At 40.9% G+C, this 21,652-nt stretch overlaps 4 protein-coding genes across 11 annotated transcripts in view; all 4 read left to right on the forward strand.

Annotated features, from left to right (window-relative positions):
* LOC137875492 (protocadherin gamma-A11-like) overlaps positions 1 to 21,652 on the forward strand; it is a 262,793-nt gene that overhangs the window by 50,130 nt on the left and 191,011 nt on the right. The window lies entirely within an intron of this gene.
* Positions 1 to 21,652, forward strand: part of LOC137875768 (protocadherin beta-15-like) — a 72,113-nt gene that overhangs the window by 31,161 nt on the left and 19,300 nt on the right. The gene's annotated exons all lie outside the window — the stretch shown is intronic.
* On the forward strand, positions 9,263 to 11,790 carry LOC137875495 (protocadherin beta-15-like). The gene has a single exon (XM_068714800.1). The coding sequence runs from the start codon at positions 9,325 to 9,327 to the stop codon at positions 11,737 to 11,739; it is 2,415 nt and encodes an 804-aa protein (XP_068570901.1). The 5' UTR covers positions 9,263 to 9,324; the 3' UTR covers positions 11,740 to 11,790.
* On the forward strand, positions 18,128 to 20,503 carry LOC137875770 (protocadherin gamma-A11-like). Its single transcript, XM_068715279.1, has one exon. It carries the CDS (start codon positions 18,128 to 18,130, stop codon positions 20,501 to 20,503), a length of 2,376 nt encoding a protein of 791 aa, XP_068571380.1.

A 21,652-nucleotide genomic window follows, 5' to 3' on the forward strand; every position in this document is an offset into this window, starting at 1 on the left:
TGATAGTTAATCAATAGTTCACAGAGGAGTTAGTCAAACATCTTGTTTTTTATCTTTCTTTCAAAGGTACCAATTCCTTCACACAGCAATGTATCACTAAATATGTCCTTTCAATTGAGCTGGGGCTCTTCTTGTGTCTCTGTCCTTGGTGCTGAACCTCATTGTTGCACTTGTGATGGAACTCATACCTGTCTTCTATTTGCCTCAACTTTCAAATATTTTAAAATACACTTTTACTTACATATCTGTTTTCCTGATATACCTTTGTCCCATTTTGTAATTAATTTCCAGTATATGGATTACCTTTATATATTACTAAAATTAAAACATAAATATAACAAAGGACAAATCACATCAGTAGAATGAGAGGAGATATTTTGCTTCTTTTGGTAACATTCCAGATTTGTAAATGCAAATACTTTACGGATTATTTCAATGTGCTGTTATAAACCTTTTTTCTTTGTATTGTTATTCCACCAGTGCAAAATATAAAGGGTATGGTATCGCTCTTTTCTATCGGTGTTGCTTTTTATGCACCATATATTATTTAATTAATTAGATTTTGAATCTATTTAATTTACTAAACAGAGGGACAGACTGACAGAGATTTGCTTCCAAGCGAATTTGGAACATTTAGCATACAACACTAAATGACAAGATCTGTGGTTCAACATTGTTTAACTTTAGTGCAGTGTTGTCTTACTACTATCACCATGAATTGTTTAGGTAGATTAATGTAGGAGACACAATCTTGTTTGTAAAGCCTCATCAGACAAAGAACAAGCATCTCACTTAACTTAATTTTGACTTAAAATCATGAAGCTTTTTATTGCTTCATTATACGTTTATATTAAGGCCACACTACCTTGTAATGACACTGTTATATTTCATTTGTACTCACGGTGTCACTATAGACCAGCTAAGGAGTCAAGTGTTGAGTCTGCTTTGCACACCACCCATTATTTGGATGGACCAGCCTTGTGTTCTTTTTATCATTCAACACCGACGACTAATGCTTGGAAGGCACTTATATTGATCGAATAGTAGTCTTTTCAATGCTCGATATTAACGTGTTGTAACGTTTGTAGTTCTGTCTGAAGATGGTGACTAGAAGGCGCGTTCTTCAAAGCTATGGCTTTGTCTTTTTCTTTGTTGTGGTGCAGTCCGCACACGGAGACCTGAGCTATTCTGTACAGGAGGAGCTCAAGCGCGGATCTGTTATTGGAAATATCGCCAAGGATCTCGGCCTGGAGGTGGGCAGACTGTCTGCTCGCAAAGCTCGTGTTGACATGGAAGGGAACGAGAGACAGTATTGCGGGATTAACCTTCGAAGCGGAGATTTAATCGTTGAGGAAAGAATCGACAGAGAGGAGCATTGTGGAGAAAAGCCTTCGTGTGTTCTTAAATTCGACTTGCTGTTAGAGAATCCATTGGAGTTACATCGGCTGTCATTGCAGGTGCAGGACATAAACGACAATGCACCAATTTTCTCTAAGGATATTATAAAGCTTGAAATCACAGAGTCAGCTGCCAAAGGAGCTAGGTATCGCATTAATGCAGCGCAAGATGCTGATATAGGCAAGAACTCCGTTGAAAGCTACATTTTACAACAAAACCCTCACTTTGTGTTCAGTATTCAGACGACAAGTGCTGGTAGAAAATACGGTGAGTTGGTTTTAGATAAAGAATTAGACCGAGAGGAGCAAAAGGAAATGAAATTATTACTCACAGCTGTAGACGGAGGTTCTCCTCAGAGATCCGGGACTGTAGTCATACACGTCATTGTACTTGATGCTAATGATAACGCCCCAGTTTTTACTGAGGCCGTTTATCAAGCCACGTTACCGGAAAACTCGGCTATTAATACCCCAGTTATCACTGTAAGTGCATCAGATGCAGACGAAGGTGTCAACGGAGAGGTTACATATGAATTTAGCCAATTATCTGATAAATCACAGAAGCTGTTTTCACTAAATGAGAAAACTGGAGAAATCAGTGTGACAGGTAACATTGATTGTGAAGAGGGATCGACGTATGAAGTGATTGTTGAGGCCAAAGATGGTTATGGACTATCTTCAGAAGCAAAAGTGATTATTGATATCACTGATGTAAATGACAACGCCCCTATGATATATCTGAAATCACTGACTAACCCCATACCTGAGAACGTGTCACCTGGTACAGAGGTGGGCATCATCAACGTGCAGGATAGAGACTCTGAGACTAACAGACAGGTCCGCTGCTCCATTCAGCAAAACGTCCCTTTTAAGTTGCTTCCTTCTATTAAAAACTATTATTCTCTGGTGACCACAGGACAACTGGACCGTGAACTAGAGTCTGATTACAACATTACAATCACTGCCACTGACGAGGGCTCTCCACCTCTGTCCTCCTCTAAAACGGTTCAGTTATCTGTAGCAGACATCAACGACAACCCACCTGTGTTTGAGGAACAGTCCTACAGCGCTTATGTGACTGAAAATAACAAACCTGGCTCCACTTTATGTTCCGTTACTGCTCGAGACCCCGACTGGAGACAAAACGGTACAGTGATTTATTCTCTGTTACCCGGTGAGGTGAACGGTGCTCCGGTGTCCTCCTATCTATCTGTTAACGGAGACACGGGGGTGATCCACGCTGTGAGGTCGTTTGATTATGAACAGTTCAGGAGTTTTAAAGTCCACGTGACGGCCAGAGACAACGGTTCTCCTCCGCTCAGCAGCAACGTGACCGTCAGTGTGTTCGTATCGGATGTGAACGACAACTCTCCTCAGATACTGTACCCCGCCCCGGAGGGCAACTCCTTCATGACCGAGCTGGTCCCCAAAGCTGCGCACGGAGGCTCTCTGGTGTCCAAAGTGATAGCGGTGGACGCGGACTCCGGACAGAACGCCTGGCTGTCCTATCATATAGTCAAATCCACTGATCCGGGACTTTTCATTATTGGTCTCCACAGCGGAGAGATCAGGACCCAGCGGGACATTTCTGAATCTGACAGCATGAAACAGAACCTCATTGTGTCAGTGAAAGATAACGGACAGCCCTCTCTCTCTGCCACCTGTTCCATGTATTTACTTATTTCTGATAACTTGGCTGAGGTGCCAGAACTGAAGGATATTTCTTATGACGAGAAGAACTCGAAACTGACCTCTTATCTGATCATCGCTCTGGTGTCTGTGTCCACCTTTTTCCTGACCTTCATCATCATCATCCTCGGTGTGAGGTTTTGTCGCAGGAGAAAGCCCAGACTGTTGTTTGATGGAGCAGTTGCCATCCCCAGCGCTTATCTCCCTCCTAATTACGCAGACGTTGACGGCACAGGAACTTTACGCAGCACTTACAATTATGACGCCTACCTGACAACAGGTTCTAGAACCAGTGACTTTAAGTTCGTGTCATCTTACAATGACAACACACTGCCTGCTGACCAGACTCTGAGGAAAAGCCCATCAGACTTTGCTGATGTGTTTGGAGATTGTGATGCTTCTCCTGAGGTAGGAGCACATTCCATATTATTTAAGTAATCGTCCTGAAAAAGTTGCAATTTTGTTTATAGCTTTTTTCACTTGCATTGCTCCTTTCTGTGGTTCTGATTGAATACACTGTTTAATCGTTTTCTTTAATTTTCGTGATGCAGCCTTCAGGATTAAGCAACGTGTATTTGCTGACATTATCTTCATTCCAAGGAAACCCGTTTAAATTGTGTCTTTTATACTCTGTCCATGGTGCTGAACTCCATTTAATCACAAGATGCATATCTATGACCAACTTGCATTTTTGTTTGTTCTGATGTAATTTCCTTCTTCCTGAGTGTCATCTCAGTGAATTTACTTTGCCATTGCATTTTCTAAATTATTTACGTTTTTCACCTCGTACTATTTTTATCTGAACATGTCGTTGCTGTCATGTGATGTAATTGTTTCAAGTTGTTTACAATTCAAACTCAGATGGATCAGATGGATATTATTACTGGTTAACGATTTTTGGACACCTGTTAGATATAAAAGTTGAGCTTTCTCTGTCCTATCTGCTTCGTTCGGGCTTTCTTTATCTGCTGTGGTCCTGATTGATGCGTGCAATGCCAAAAATGCGTTCTCCCTTTACTTGGCATTGACTATTATTTTTTGTTGCCCATGCGCAAACCTGATTACACAACTCATTCAAGTACTGACAATCAGGGGTGTTTTAACATCATAATTATAATGTAGGAATACGTTTTAAAGTCAAAGATCACGTCTCACATATTTTGGGAATAATTTAACGATCTGTAGTTGTCTACTAATTGAACATTTATTGTTACTGATAATGGAGCAAACAAAAGTGCCATCGAGAAATCAAATGGTAGTCAAATCATCTCTCCATTGAAATGCAAAAATTGTTTAATTTATTTTTGATAATGAACCTTGCAGAACTAGTCAAACTCAGATTATGTCTTTTTGATGCATTTTACTGTTACAACATAATCCTTTAAATAGCAGTATGCTTTCCTGGACTGTATACCAGCTGCAGGTCAGCCTGTCTGAAAATATGTCACAATTCATAGATAAATCAGTGAACAATAACATAAAGTGTAAAGCTCCATCCAAAAAAGATTTATTCTGTTACTAATTTTTACTACAACAACAATACAAATATTCAAATCCAATGTTGTTGCTCATCATGGTAGAAAATATTCCTAGACCTAATTTTGGAGATAAATAATTGACTGATGATTTTTGTCGTCTAAATTGTCAAAAAATATTCCAAAAAAATCATGCCAATAAATTTGTGTGTCACCATAAAGTACACAACTGTTGGTGATCTCATTGGTTATCATGCCTAATTTTTTTAACATGCTTTCAAACTGAACAATAACAAGACAAAACAATGTGTGAGCATTATTAGAAGATATTTAACAACATTCTCATCTATTTGATATATAATAAAAGTATATGTGTTCTGTCAATGTGTTGACATGCCAAAGATTCTATGAAAGCATTGGATTGTTTGGCAACACAGTTTGAATAGTTTTATGTTGATCCCCGTTGTGGTATTTTCTTTTTTTTTTTTTTTTTCCATCACAAGAGGACAGCGCAGTCCTGTATCAAGGCATGTTGATCCTAATATGTCAAAGCAATTATTATTGTTGTTTTGTACTACAAGGTTATCTGAAAAGGTCCATATTTAAACACGTACAATTTCTCCATCGTCTTGTTATACCCCGGCAAATACTCATGGTGTCAGTGTGTACCAGTGAACGAGAGGGCACGGTCATTCTCCACCCTTCTGTCTCATCGAATTTAAAACCTGCTTCTGCTGTTTTACAGCAGTTGACGATATCGCTTCATGATATGACCGCAGTGTGAATTTTTTTTGATTATTTTGGAGTAAATCACAGCTCTATTTCTGAATATCTGGACATACTTTGTTGCAGTAGAGGTCTTTCTTGCAGTAGCAATGGGATACAGAAAATGTTCGCTTCTTTCCGGCCTTGCTTTTGTATGTCTTGTCCTCCACCCTGTCTATGGAGACCTGAGCTACTCTATCCCGGAGGAGATGAAACGTGGATCTGTTATTGGAAACATCGCTAAGGATCTGGGGCTTGATTTGGGGAGACTGTCTGCTCGCAAGGCCCGTATCGATACTGAAGATAACAGTGTTAAGTACTGCGGTATAAATCTCAACACCGGAGACTTGATTGTACAAGAAAGGATTGACAGAGAAGGGCTTTGTGCGAAAAAGGCATCATGTGTTCTGAAACAGGAACTCGTATTGGAAAATCCTTTAGAACTGCACCGTATTAGTATCCGCGTTCAAGATATCAACGACAATTCACCACAATTCAAAGAGGAGTCACTTAACTTTGAAATACACGAATCGGCAGTCAAAGGTGCAGGTTTTCTCTTGGATGAGGCGCACGATGGAGACATCGGAGAAAATGGTGTTCAGGGCTACTCACTTCAGCAGAATGATCATTTTAAACTAAACGTGAAGACAAAGGGGGTTGGACGAAAATATGGTGAATTGGTCTTATACAAAGAATTAGATAGAGAGTACAAAAAAGAGATTATGTTATTGCTTACCGCATTCGATGGTGGCTCTCCTCGGAAATCAGGTACTGTAGTCATACACGTCACTGTACTGGATGCTAATGATAATGTACCAGTGTTTAGCCAAGCCGTTTATAAAGCCAGTCTGCCTGAAAACTCTCCTTTGAACACATTGGTGATCACAGTGAGCGCTACTGATGCAGACGAAGGGATGTATGGTGAAGTTACTTACGGATTTGATCATGTTTCAGATGTAAACCAAGTTTTCTTTCTGAACTCTAAAACTGGGGAAGTTACAGTCGCTGAATCTATTGATTATGAAAAAGAATCTTCGTATGAAATGCAGATTAGCGCAAAAGATGGTCTGGGATTAGCGTCATATGCAACCGTGATAATTGAAATTACTGACGTAAATGACAACGCCCCTATGATATATCTGAAATCACTGACTAACCCCATACCTGAGAACGTGTCACCTGGTACAGAGGTGGGCATCATCAACGTGCAGGATAGAGACTCTGAGACTAACAGACAGGTCCGCTGCTCCATTCAGCAAAACGTCCCTTTTAAGTTGGTTCCTTCTATTAAAAACTATTATTCTCTGGTGACCACAGGACAACTGGACCGTGAACTAGAGTCTGATTACAACATTACAATCACTGCCACTGACGAGGGCTCTCCACCTCTGTTCTCCTCTAAAACTGTTCAGTTATCTGTAGCAGACATTAACGACAACCCACCTGTGTTTGAGGAACAGTCCTACAGCGCTTATGTGACTGAAAATAACAAACCTGGCTCCACTTTATGTTCCGTTACTGCTCGAGACCCCGACTGGAGGCAAAACGGTACAGTGATTTATTCTCTGTTACCCGGTGAGGTGAACGGTGCCCCGGTGTCCTCCTATCTGTCTGTTAACGGAGACACGGGGGTGATCCACGCTGTGAGGTCGTTTGATTATGAACAGTTCAGGAGTTTTAAAGTCCACGTGACGGCCAGAGACAACGGTTCTCCTCCGCTCAGCAGCAACGTGACCGTCAGTGTGTTCGTATCGGATGTGAACGACAACTCTCCTCAGATACTGTACCCCGCCCCGGAGGGCAACTCCTTCATGACCGAGCTGGTCCCCAAAGCTGCACACGGAGGCTCTCTGGTGTCCAAAGTGATAGCGGTGGACGCGGACTCCGGACAGAACGCCTGGCTGTCCTATCATATAGTCAAATCCACTGATCCGGGACTTTTCACTATTGGTCTCCACAGCGGAGAGATCAGGACCCAGCGGGACATTTCTGAATCTGACAGCATGAAACAGAACCTCATTGTGTCAGTGAAAGATAACGGACAGCCCTCTCTCTCTGCCACCTGTTCCATGTATTTACTTATTTCTGATAACTTGGCTGAGGTGCCAGAACTGAAGGATATTTCTTATGACGAGAAGAACTCCAAACTGACCTCTTATCTGATCATCGCGCTGGTGTCTGTGTCCACCTTTTTCCTGACCTTCATCATCATCATCCTCGGTGTGAGGTTTTGTCGCAGGAGAAAGCCCAGACTGTTGTTTGATGGAGCAGTTGCCATCCCTAGCGCTTATCTCCCTCCTAATTACGCAGACGTTGACGGCACAGGAACTTTACGCAGCACTTACAATTATGACGCCTACCTGACAACAGGTTCTAGAACCAGTGACTTTAAGTTCGTTTCATCTTACAATGACAACACACTGCCTGCTGACCAGACTCTGAGGAAAAGTCCATCAGACTTCTCTGAAGCGTTTGGAGATTGTGAGAATTCCCCTGAGGTAGGGACACATTCCATTTTATATAAGTGACCTTCCTGAATAAGTTGCAATTTAGTTGATAGCTTTCTTCACTTGCAGTACTCTTTTCTTTGGTCTTCATTGGAAATACTTTTTTGTATAATTTTCTTTATATTTCATGATATTGCTTTCTCGATTAAGCAACGTGTATTTGTTGACATGATTTTCCTTCCAATGAAAACCGTTTAAATGGTTTCCCTTGTACTCTGTCCATGGTGCTGAACTCCATTTGATCACAACATGCATATTCATTACCAATTTAAAACTTCCGTTTGTTCTGATGTCATTTCCTTCCTCCTGAGTTTCATCTCAGTGAATTTCTTTTGGGAATAATTTGAGAAATTTTCGTTGTCTACTAATTTGACATTAATTGTCACTGATAAAGGAGCAAACAAAAGTGCCATCGAGAGAGCATATTATATAAAAATTGTCAATTAAAATGCAATAAATTGAGATCTATTCTTGACAAAAAACCTTGAAGAACTAGTTCAGTCTCTTTGAAAATGTGTCACAATTCATAATTAAATCATTGACCAATAACATCAAGTTTAAAGCTCTATCCAAAAAAGATTTCTTCTTTTACTGATGTTTACTAACAACAATACAAATATTACAATTTAATTTTGTTTCTAATCAGGGTAAAAAAGCAATCATACAAAGACCACATTTTTGAGATTAATAATTGATTTTTTCTTTTTTGTCGTGCAAGTTGTCAAACATATTTCAGGAAAATCATGCCAATAGATCTGTGTGACACCATGAAGTCAACAACTGTTGGTGATATTTGGAGGCACACAGCAATTCAATTTACAGTCACCTCAAATAATTGTTCATTGTTTAATCCCATTAGTTATCATGCTTACTTAGTTTTCCCTATTAAGCTTTCAATCTGAACACATACAAGATAAAACAATGTGTGAGCACAAATAATATTGGACGATATTTAACAATATTTTCCTCTATCTAAAATGAAAGTGTGTTCTTTTAAAGTTTTGACATGCCAACAATTCTGTGAAAGCATTGGATTGTTTTGGCGACAAACCTTTGACTAGTTTTATGTTGATCCCCGTTGTAGTATTTTCTATTCTTTTTTCTTTCTTTTTTACATCACAAGAGGACAGCGCAGTCCTGTATCAAGGCATGTTGATCCTAATATGTCAAAGCATTATTGTTGTTGTTTTGAACAACAAGGTTTTCTGAGAAGGTCCATATTTAGACATATCGAAATGTCTCCATCGTCTTGTTATACCCCGACAAATACTCATGGTGTCAGTGTGTACCAGTGAACGAGAGGGCACGGTCATTCTCCACCCTTCTGTCTCATCGAATTTAAAACCTGTTTCTGCTGTTTTACAGCAGTTGGCGATATCGCTTCATAGTATGACTGCAGTGTGAAGATCGTTTGTATTGGATTATATAACAGCTCCATTTCTGAATATCTGGACATACTTTGTGGCAGTACAGGTCTTTCTCATAGTAACAATGGGATGCAGCAGATATGCGCTTCTTTCCGGCCTTGCTTTTGTATGTCTTGTCCTCCACCCTGTCTATGGAGACCTGAGCTACTCTATCCCGGAGGAGATGAAACGTGGATCTGTTATTGGAAACATCGCTAAGGATCTGGGGCTTGATTTGGGGAGACTGTCTGCTCGCAAGGCCCGTATCGATACTGAAGATAACAGTGTTAAGTACTGCGGTATAAATCTCAACACCGGAGACTTGATTGTACAAGAAAGGATTGACAGAGAAGGGCTTTGTGCGAAAAAGGCATCATGTGTTCTGAAACAGGAACTCGTATTGGAAAATCCTTTAGAACTGCACCGTATTAGTATCCGCGTTCAAGACATCAACGACAATTCACCCCAATTCAAAGAGGAGTTACTTAAAATAGAAATCCAGGAATCTGCGGACAAAGGTGCGCATTTTCTTCTTGGAGAAGCACATGACGGAGACATTGCAGAAAATGCTGTTCAGAGCTACTTACTTCAGCAGAATGACCATTTCAAATTAAATGTTAACACGAAATCTGGTGGAAGGAAATATGGTGAATTGGTTTTAGACAAAGAATTAGATAGAGAGGAGAAAAATGAGATTATGTTATTGCTTATCGCATTCGATGGAGGCTCTCCTCAGAGATCAGGTACTGTAGTCATACACGTCACTGTACTGGATGCTAACGATAACGTACCAGTGTTTAGCCAGGCCGTTTATAAAGCCAGTCTGCCTGAAAACTCTCCATTGGACACATTGTTGATCACAGTGAGCGCTACTGATGCAGACGAAGGGTTAAACAGTGAAATTACCTATGGATTTGATCATGTTTCAGATGAAAATAACAACGTGTTTTCTTTACACTCTAATTCGGGAGAGGTGAGAGTAGCTGAAACTATTGATTACGAGAAAGTGTCTTCGTATGAAATGCAGATTAGCGCAAAAGATGGTCTTGGATTAGTTTCTTACGCAACGTTAATCATTGAGATAACTGATATAAATGATAACGCTCCAGTGATATATCTGAAATCACTAACTAACTCCATACCTGAGAACGTGTCACCTGGTACAGAGGTGGGCATCATCAACGTGCAGGATAGAGACTCTGAGACTAACAGACAGGTCCGCTGCTCCATTCAGCAAAACGTCCCTTTTAAATTGGTTCCTTCTATTAAAAACTATTATTCTCTGGTGACCACAGGACAACTGGACCGTGAACTAGAGTCTGATTACAACATTACAATCACTGCCACTGACGAGGGCTCTCCACCTCTGTCCTCCTCTAAAACTGTTCAGTTATCTGTAGCAGACATCAACGACAACCCACCTGTGTTTGAGGAACAGTCCTACAGCGCGTATGTGACTGAAAATAACAAACCTGGCTCCACTTTATGTTCCGTTACTGCTCGAGACCCCGACTGGAGACAAAACGGTACAGTGATTTATTCTCTGTTACCCGGTGAGGTGAACGGTGCTCCGGTGTCCTCCTATCTATCTGTTAACGGAGACACGGGGGTGATCCACGCTGTGAGGTCGTTTGATTATGAACAGTTCAGGAGTTTTAAAGTCCACGTGACGGCCAGAGACAACGGTTCTCCTCCGCTCAGCAGCAACGTGACCGTCAGTGTGTTCGTATCGGATGTGAATGACAACTCTCCTCAGATACTGTACCCCGCCCCGGAGGGCAACTCCTTCATGACCGAGCTGGTCCCCAAAGCTGCACACGGAGGCTCTCTGGTGTCCAAAGTGATAGCGGTGGACGCGGACTCCGGACAGAACGCCTGGCTGTCCTATCATATAGTCAAATCCACTGATCCGGGACTCTTCACTATTGGTCTCCACAGCGGAGAGATCAGGACCCAGCGGGACATTTCTGAATCTGACAGCATGAAACAGAACCTCATTGTGTCAGTGAAAGATAACGGACAGCCCTCTCTCTCTGCCACCTGTTCCATGTATTTACTTATTTCTGATAACTTGGCTGAGGTGCCAGAACTGAAGGATATTTCTTATGACGAGAAGAACTCCAAACTGACCTCTTATCTGATCATCGCGCTGGTGTCTGTGTCCACCTTTTTCCTGACCTTCATCATCATCATCCTCGGTGTGAGGTTTTGTCGCAGGAGAAAGCCCAGACTGTTGTTTGATGGAGCAGTTGCCATCCCCAGCGCTTATCTCCCTCCTAATTACGCAGACGTTGACGGCACAGGAACTTTACGCAGCACTTACAATTATGACGCCTACCTGACAACAGGTTCTAGAACCAGTGACTTTAAGTTCGTGTCATCTTACAATGACAACACACTGCCTGCTGACCAGACTCTGAGGAAAAGTCCATCAGACTTTGCTGATGCGTTTGGGGACTGTAATGGTTCTCCTGAGGTATGCACACGCTTCCTATCATAGATTTACATACACATTCACACAGCCAACTTGCCTGTTTGTTCATGCGAGTGCTCTCAGTTGTGGGTGAATTTAACTCTCCCAGCTTGTGTCTCTGTCCTTGGTGCTGAATTTCAATTCACTGATGCCTTTCTGGGATCTTGGCTTCCCTCCACTATTCTGTTGTCATTTATTGTCGAAGTTTCATTTCTTCAAATTGTTCCAAAAAATGTCATTTGCGACAAGTTTTTTTTCAAGTTTTTATTTTCTTTGTTTTGAATAAGTCGCTGCTCTCTGGTTTCATAGTAATTATTTCTGTCCTTTGAGATGAGACTTTAGTTGACAAAGTGTCATAAAACATTTGTTTGAGATCTTTTTTTTAACAGCGAGGGACAAGAACAATGACAAAGCCTTATTGTGGCAGATAAAGATAACCGACAACATAGAAGTAGATAGATAGAAGTAAACGTAAATAAAAATAAATGAGTTTTTCGTATTATAGGCCAAATTCATATTGTCAGTTTCAATATAAGTGACTTGAGATATCTTCAGTGATTGTGCTAACTTAGTCCTTTAACGTTGTGACTGTCTATTAGTTGTGTTCTTCAAACAATACCAGCTGTGAGATTGTATTGCGTATTCTGTGACTTTTTGAAAGGTGATTTTATTTAAATATTTTTTTTCATCTCCGAGAAGAAATAAATTGCAGTCACTTTTTATCTAATGTATGGAAGTTTGATTACATAGCAACTATACTATTTGTAGATTGGCAGTGTTGTATAACTTTGTATAGTTGGTAAATGGTGGTATAGTACTGTTCAGAGTAGTGTGTCCCCAAAGCAAGTTTCTGGATGTTTTGCATTGGGTTTTCTCTTTATTGTTTGCTGTTCTCTGTCCTATACAGTGGTCACAGTGGTTCCAGAGTCAGAATATAAAAACACTTTCTGTTTATAAACTTAATGCATGTCTCTTTTTGTTTCTGGAACTTGAAAAATTAAACTCTTGTCAACAAAAGTCAAAAGTGATTCTATGTCCGTCCAAGTGGGCTCAAAGACGGCCTCACTTTTAACACTGTGTAGTTACTAAATTGGTGATGTCAGAATTTCTAGCATACAGACATGGATTTAGTTCACAAATAACTCATGTAGTTAAACACTCTTTAAACTATGACATTGGTTTATCTTATGAGACTGCAAGGAATACTAATCAACTTAAAAATGTAATATTCTCACTTATGTGAACCTCTTTAGATACTATGTTAATGCTATTGGAGACAACGGTTTCAGTATAAGACACTTGTACAGTCCTGCTATATGATGACAATGATGATTGAGATGTGATGCAATTTTAATATAAATTGCAAACATGATTTTTTTTTTAATAAATACAGCCATACCAGCTGTCTGAATTGATGCCTGTGCTAAAGTACATTTAGACACATACTTACTTTAAATACAGTAGCTTCCAACCCGTTAAAAGTCCAGAATTCCACACCTGATATACATATCAGGGTTAAGGTGATTTAAGCCTTTCGGTTTTACACCAGACTGCATACAGTGAAGATGGTCTGCAATGGTCCACTACATGCAGAAATGTCCCTTTGATTAAATGACAAAAATTAAATGCAATACACTTCTTTAGAGGATTATAAGATCACTGCTTGCAAGTTATGGATGGGTTGCATACAAATGTAGACAGATACACTCTTTTTAATATCCTGGTATCCGACACACATTATTTCCATATGAATAGCTAATCAATACAATATTATTTCATCAAAATATATGACATTTAAATGTGCAAACTCTGGTAATTTAAAGTCGAACTGAGCTCATTTACAAGACTTGTTTTGTACAAAGCTTGCATAGTGTCTTAAAAAACAAAAGTAGGTTTACCTTCTGTTTTATTTGGAAGACTTGTGGACACTGTGATGTAGGCTACAGCCAATTTAGCAGTGTTCCTTTTTATTGTTATATTTTTAAACAAGTGTTATTGTTGAATTTAACTCACGGTGTCGCTATACACCAGCCTTAAAATAGTTTCGATCCTCTATCATTTGTGGACAGACGTTCTTCTACGCCCATTGCGTGCTCGATACTACAGGCACAATCACGCTGAATTGCTGTTACGTGGTTGAAGTGTTTGTTGCTTGGATTCCTTAACGTCTTAGCAACGTATCCTTAACGATGGATTTAAGTGTGGTAGCGGATGGCATCTATTTCTTCCTGCTTTTTCTGCGTGTCGCTTATGGAGACATGAGCTATTCTTTTCCAGAGGAGACGAAACGTGGATCAGTTATTGGAAATGTGGCCAAAGATCTTGGGCTCGACAGGGGCGCGCTCTCTATCAGAAGAGCCCGCATTGACACCGATGGGACTGACAAACGTTACAGTGACATAAACCTGAATAACGGAGAGTTGATTGTCGCCGACAGGATTGACCGAGAGGGGCTTTGTGGAGAAAAGGCTTCGTGCATCCTAAAGCACGAGCTTGTGCTGGAGAATCCTCTCGAGCTCCATCGGATTAATCTACACATTCAAGATATTAATGATAATTCCCCACAATTTAACGAAGAATCGATCAATATAGAAATCCAAGAGTCGGCAGACAGGGGAGCTCGGTTTGTGATTGAAGAGGCGCACGATGCGGATGTAGGACAGAATTCGGTTCAGCAGTACAGTCTTCAAAAGAATGATAATTTCATTTTGGCTGCTGATGGAAACACAATAGAGCTTGTTCTTGAGAAAGAGCTTGATCGTGAAAAACAACAAGAGATCAATTTGCTCCTTACAGCTTTAGATGGAGGCTCTCCTCAGAGATCAGGTACTGTAGTCATACACGTCACTGTACTGGATGCTAATGATAACGCCCCAGTGTTTAGCCAGGCCGTTTATAAAGCCAGTCTACCTGAAAACTCCCCTGTAGATACTGTAGTGGTCACAGTGAGTGCTACTGACGCAGACGAAGGAGTCAATGGTGACGTGACTTATGACTTTGGACATGTTACTGATGATGTGAAGAAGATATTTAGTATTGACCATAAAGTCGGTGAGATACGAGTAATTGGCCTTGTTGACTATGAAACTACTACATTATTTGAAATACGCGTTAAAGCCAAAGATGGATTAGGGCTGTCATCTTATGCTAAGGTAATCATTTCTATCACTGATGTGAATGACAACGCCCCTGTTGTCAGTTTGAAATCACTGACTAATCCCATTCCAGAAGATACCCCACCTGGTACAGAGGTGGGCATCATCAACGTGCAGGATAGAGACTCTGAGACTAACAGACAGGTCCGCTGCTCCATTCAGCAAAACGTCCCTTTTAAGTTGGTTCCTTCTATTAAAAACTATTATTCTCTGGTGACCACAGGACAACTGGACCGTGAACTAGAGTCTGATTACAACATTACAATCACTGCCACTGACGAGGGCTCTCCACCTCTGTCCTCCTCTAAAACTGTTCAGTTATCTGTAGCAGACATCAACGACAACCCACCTGTGTTTGAGGAACAGTCCTACAGCGCTTATGTGACTGAAAATAACAAACCTGGCTCCACTTTATGTTCCGTTACTGCTCGAGACCCCGACTGGAGACAAAACGGTACAGTGATTTATTCCCTGTTACCCGGTGAGGTGAACGGTGCTCCGGTGTCCTCCTATCTGTCTATTAACGGAGACACGGGGGTGATCCACGCTGTGAGGTCGTTTGATTATGAACAGTTCAGGAGTTTTAAAGTACACGTGACGGCCAGAGACAACGGTTCTCCTCCGCTCAGCAGCAACGTGACCGTCAGTGTGTTCGTATCGGATGTGAACGACAACTCTCCTCAGATACTGTACCCCGCCCCGGAGGGCAACTCCTTCATGACCGAGCTGGTCCCCAAAGCTGCACACGGAGGCTCTCTGGTGTCCAAAGTGATAGCGGTGGACGCGGACTCCGGACAGAACGCCTGGCTGTCCTATCATATAGTCAAATCCACTGATCCGGGACTTTTCACTATTGGTCTCCACAGCGGAGAGATCAGGACCCAGCGGGACATTTCTGAATCTGACAGCATGAAACAGAACCTCATTGTGTCAGTGAAAGATAACGGACAGCCCTCTCTCTCTGCCACCTGTTCCATGTATTTACTTATTTCTGATAACTTGGCTGAGGTGCCAGAACTGAAGGATATTTCTTATGACGAGAAGAGCTCCAAACTGACCTCTTATCTGATCATCGCGCTGGTGTCTGTGTCCACCTTTTTCCTGACCTTCATCATCATCATCCTCGGTGTGAGGTTTTGTCGCAGGAGAAAGCCAAGACTGTTGTTTGATGGAGCAGTTGCCATCCCCAGCGCGTATCTCCCTCCTAATTACGCAGACGTTGACGGCACAGGAACTTTACGCAGCACTTACAATTATGACGCCTACCTGACAACAGGTTCTAGAACCAGTGACTTTAAGTTCGTGTCTTCCTACAATGACAACACACTGCCTGCTGACCAGACTCTGAGGAAAAGTCCATCAGACTTTGCTGATGCGTTTGGGGACTGTAATGGTTCTCCTGAGGTATGCACACGCTTCCTATCATAGATTTACATACACATTCACACAGCCAACTTCCCTGTTTGTTCATGCGAGTGCTCTCAGTTGTGGGGGAATTTAACTCTCCCAGCTTGTGTCTCTGTCCTTGGTGCTGAATTTCAATTCACTGATGCCTTTCTGGGATCTTGGCTTCCCTCCACTATTCTGTTGTCATTTATTGTCGAAGTTTCATTTCTTCAAATTGCTCCAAAAAATGTCATTTGCGACAAGTTTTTTTTCAAGTTTTTGTTTTATTTGTTTTAATAAGTCGCTGCTTCCTGGTTTCATAGTCATTCTTTCTGTCCTTTGAGATGAGACTTTAGTTGACAAAGTGTCATAAAACATTTGCTTGAGATCTTTTTTTTAACAGCGAGGGACAAGAACAATGACAAAGCCTTATTGTGGCAGATAAAGATAACCGACAACATACAAGTAGATAGATAGAAGCAAACTTAAATAAAAATAAATGAGTTTTTCGTATTATAGGCCAAATTCATATTGTCAGTTTCAATATAAGTGACTTGAGATTTCTTCAGTGATTGTGCTAACTTAGTCCTTTAACGTTGTGACTGTCTATTAGTTGTGTTCTTCAAACAATACCAGCTGTGAGATTGTATTGCGTATTCTGTGACTTTTTGAAAGGTGATTTTATTTAAATATTTTTTTTCATCTCCGAGAAGAAATAAATTGCAGTCATTTTTTGTCTAATGTATGGAAGTTTGATTACATAACAACTATACTATTTGTAGATTGGGAGTGTTGTATAACTTTGTATAGTTGGTAAATGGTGGTATAGTACTGTTCAGAGTAGTGTGTCCCTAAAGCAAGTTTCCGGATGTTTTGCATTGGGTTTTCTTTAAATTGTTTGTTGTTCTCTGTCCTATACAGTGGTCACAGTGGTTCCAGAGTCAGAATATAAAAACACTTTCTGTTTATAAACTTAATGCATGTCTCTTTTTGTTTCTGTAACTTCAAAAATTAAACTCTTGTCAACAAAAGTAAAAAGTGATTCTATGTCCGCCAAGTGGGCTCAAAGACGGCCTCACTTTTAACACTGTGTAGTTACTAAATTGGTGATGTCAGAATTTCTAGCATACAGACATGGATTTAGTTCACAAATAACTCATGTAGTTAAACACTCTTTAAACTACATGACATTGGTTTATCTTATGAGACTGCAAGGAATACCAATCAACTTAAAAATGTAATATTCTCACTTATGTGCACCTCTTTAGATACTATGTTAATGCTATTGGAGACAACGGTTTCAGTATAAGACACTTGTACAGTCCTGCTATATGATGAAGATCACTGCTTGCAAGTTATGGATGGGTTGCATACAAATGTAGACAGTTACACTATTTTTAATATCCTGCTATCTGACACACATTATTTCCATATGAATAGCTATTCAATACCATATTATTTCATCAAAGTATATGACATTTAAATGTGCAAACTCTGACAATTTAAAGTCGAACTGAGCTCATTTACAAGACTTGTTTTGTACAAAGCTTGTATAGTGTCTTAAAAAACAAAAGTAGGTTTACCTTCTGTTTTATTTGCAAGACTTGTGGACACTGTGATGTAGGCTACAGCCAATTTAGCAGTGTTCCTTTTTATTGTTATATTTTTAAACAAGTGTTATTGTTGAATTTAACTCACGGTGTCGCTATACACCAGCCTTAAAATAGTTTCGATTCTCTATCCTTTGTGGACAGACGTTCTTCTACGCCCATTGCGTGCTCGATACTACAGGCACAATCACGCTGAATTGCTGTTACTTGGTTGAACTTTTTGTTGCTTGGATTCCTTAACGTCTTAGGAACGTATCCTTAACGATGGATTTAAGTGTGGTAGCGGATGGCTTCTATTTCCTCCTGCTTTTTCTGCGTGTCGCTTATGGAGACATGAGCTATTCTTTTCCAGAGGAGACGAAACGTGGATCAGTTATTGGAAATGTGGCCAAGGATCTTGGCCTCGACAGGGGCGCGCTCTCTATCAGAAGAGCCCGTATTGACACCGATGGGACTGACAAACGTTACAGTGACATAAACCTGAATAACGGAGAGTTGATTGTCGCCGACAGGATTGACCGAGAGGGGCTTTGTGGAGAAAAGGCTTCGTGCATCCTAAAGCACGAGCTTGTGCTGGAGAATCCTCTCGAGCTCCATCGGATTAATCTACACATTCAAGATATTAATGATAATTTCCCACAATTTAATGAAGAATCGATCAATATAGAAATTCGAGAGTCGGCAGTGAGGGGCGCTCGTTTTGTGATTGAAGAGGCGCACGATGCGGATGTAGGACAGAATTCGGTTCAGCAGTACAGTCTTCAAAAGAATGATAATTTCATTTTGGCTGCTGATGGAAACACAATAGAGCTTGTTCTCGAAAAAGATCTTGATCGTGAAAAACAACAAGAGATCAATTTGCTCCTTACAGCTTTAGATGGAGGCTCTCCTCAGAGATCAGGTACTGTAGTCATACACGTCACTGTACTGGATGCTAATGATAACGCCCCAGTGTTTAGCCAGGCCGTTTATAAAGCCAGTCTACCTGAAAACTCCCCTGTAGATACTGTAGTGGTCACAGTGAGTGCTAGTGATGCAGACGAAGGAGTCAATGGTGACGTGACTTATGACTTTGGACATGTTACTGATGATGTGAAGAAGATATTTAGTATTGACCGTAAAGTCGGTGAGGTACGAGTAATTGGCATTGTTGACTATGAAATTACGAGAGTATTTGAAATACGCGTTAAAGCCAAAGATGGATTAGGGCTGTCATCTTATGCTAAGGTAATCATTTCTATCACTGATGTGAATGACAACGCCCCTGTTGTCAGTTTGAAATCACTGACTAATCCCATTCCAGAAGATACCCCACCTGGTACAGAGGTGGGCATCATCAACGTGCAGGATAGAGACTCTGAGACTAACAGACAGGTCCGCTGCTCCATTCAGCAAAACGTCCCTTTTAAGTTGCTTCCTTCTATTAAAAACTATTATTCTCTGGTGACCACAGGACAACTGGACCGTGAACTAGAGTCTGATTACAACATTACAATCACTGCCACTGACGAGGGCTCTCCACCTCTGTCCTCCTCTAAAACGGTTCAGTTATCTGTAGCAGACATCAACGACAACCCACCTGTGTTTGAGGAACAGTCCTACAGCGCTTATGTGACTGAAAATAACAAACCTGGCTCCACTTTATGTTCCGTTACTGCTCGAGACCCCGACTGGAGACAAAACGGTACAGTGATTTATTCTCTGTTACCCGGTGAGGTGAACGGTGCCCCGGTGTCCTCCTATCTATCTGTTAACGGAGACACGGGGGTGATCCACGCTGTGAGGTCGTTTGATTATGAACAGTTCAGGAGTTTTAAAGTCCACGTGACGGCCAGAGACAACGGTTCTCCTCCGCTCAGCAGCAACGTGACCGTCAGTGTGTTCGTATCGGATGTGAACGACAACTCTCCTCAGATACTGTACCCCGCCCCGGAGGGCAACTCCTTCATGACCGAGCTGGTCCCCAAAGCTGCACACGGAGGCTCTCTGGTGTCCAAAGTGATAGCGGTGGACGCGGACTCCGGACAGAACGCCTGGCTGTCCTATCATATAGTCAAATCCACTGATCCGGGACTTTTCACTATTGGTCTCCACAGCGGAGAGATTAGGACACAGCGGGACATTTCTGAATCTGACAGCATGAAACAGAACCTCATTGTGTCAGTGAAAGATAACGGACAGCCCTCTCTCTCTGCCACCTGTTCCATGTATTTACTTATTTCTGATAACTTGGCTGAGGTGCCAGAACTGAAGGATATTTCTTATGACGAGAAGAACTCCAAACTGACCTCTTATCTGATCATCGCGCTGGTGTCTGTGTCCACCTTTTTTCTGACCTTCATCATCATCATCCTCGGTGTGAGGTTTTGTCGCAGGAGAAAGCCCAGACTGTTGTTTGATGGAGCAGTTGCCATCCCCAGCGCTTATCTCCCTCCTAATTACGCAGACGTTGACGGCACAGGAACTTTACGCAGCACTTACAATTATGACGCCTACCTGACAACAGGTTCTAGAACCAGTGACTTTAAGTTCGTGTCATCCTACAATGACAACACACTGCCTGCTGACCAGACTCTGAGGAAAAGCCCAAGCGATTTTGCTGAGGTGTTTGGTGAAATGGAAGAGTGTTTAGAGGTATGAACATACCATTATTGTTTTCAAAAACAGTCAAATCAAACTCATTTTCTATTCAAACATTGTCATATTTAAGGGATTGCAAATCTACTCTCTTGATATTCCAAACTCAAAGTGTTTCTTTTCTCTACTTACTTTGTTGGTAATGTTTTATTTTTTTCGTCATTGTCCTCTTTAATCTATCTTTCATTTTGTCTGTCCATTCAGGTTCCTTTCAAAATTCGTTGTTACATGAACATTGTTGCTTTCAGTTTTCTCACATACATTCTTACCACTTACTTACAGTGTATTGGTCTGGCAGTGATTTAGTCTCGGACATTTTTGGTGTGTTGTCCAATTCAGTAGAATGTTTTTTCCAACAAAAAGTATTTCCATCTGAATTCACTCAGATCTGCTATAATTTCTTTCACTTGGCTGTAAGATGATGTGTTGTTATTAGTTTGGTCAGCATAAAGTCAGTTTATCGCTCATTTAAAGTTGTGACATTCTTTTTTTAAAGACTCATCAAAACCCTGCTCTGATATATTTCACTAGTATCTATTTTATATCAGTGCATGCAGTTCTTGAATCAAATTATTATTGAGTTATTAGGAAAAGTAACCTCTGATCTACTGATCAGGCGGAGCATAAAGGGTTCAATGTGATCAAATTTCAGAGTTCACTTTTCCCAGACTTTATGGACCAGTTACATCATCCATGATTTTACTTCAAGTTAAAGGCAGACACATCTTTAGCTCTGCCTCCTCTAAAAAACAGTCAATAACAAACAATCTCACGTTTTATGCATTCACGACTTACTTCATACACCTTCAATCTTGTGCCTTTTGTGTCAGAGGGAATCTCACGCTGAGCTTTGTGAGAATTATTGTTGGTGGCTTCTTCATGGTCTACTCTTGTTTTGATTGCACCTCATCTGAATGTTGCTTTGGATAGAAGTGTGTGTCACATGAACAAAGGTAAATGTACACATTACACTTAAGGCCAGGGAAGTAATGTTATCATTCTGTCTAGCAGGCAGATGCATTTACCTTAAAATCTGAATGGTTGAAAGCCTATAAACATGCTACTCTTGTCTAGTGCTGCTTTTTTTTTCAGGTGGATGGCATCACCTGTAATATTTTGGTCTTTCCTTTTGAATCCATTCCATTCAATTTT

The sequence above is a fragment of the Cebidichthys violaceus genome, unplaced genomic scaffold (genome assembly GCF_023349555.1).
Source record: "Cebidichthys violaceus isolate CVI_PGR_0920_01 unplaced genomic scaffold, fCebVio1.0.p SCAF_2, whole genome shotgun sequence".
Taxonomy (NCBI): domain Eukaryota; kingdom Metazoa; phylum Chordata; class Actinopteri; order Perciformes; family Stichaeidae; genus Cebidichthys; species Cebidichthys violaceus.

Bases quoted from the DNA above. Each gene is read 5' to 3' on its own strand.
- LOC137875495 (XM_068714800.1), top strand. From the start codon at position 9,325: ATGGGATGCAGCAGATATGCGCTTCTTTCCGGCCTTGCTTTTGTATGT.
- LOC137875770 (XM_068715279.1), top strand. From the start codon at position 18,128: ATGGATTTAAGTGTGGTAGCGGATGGCTTCTATTTCCTCCTGCTTTTT.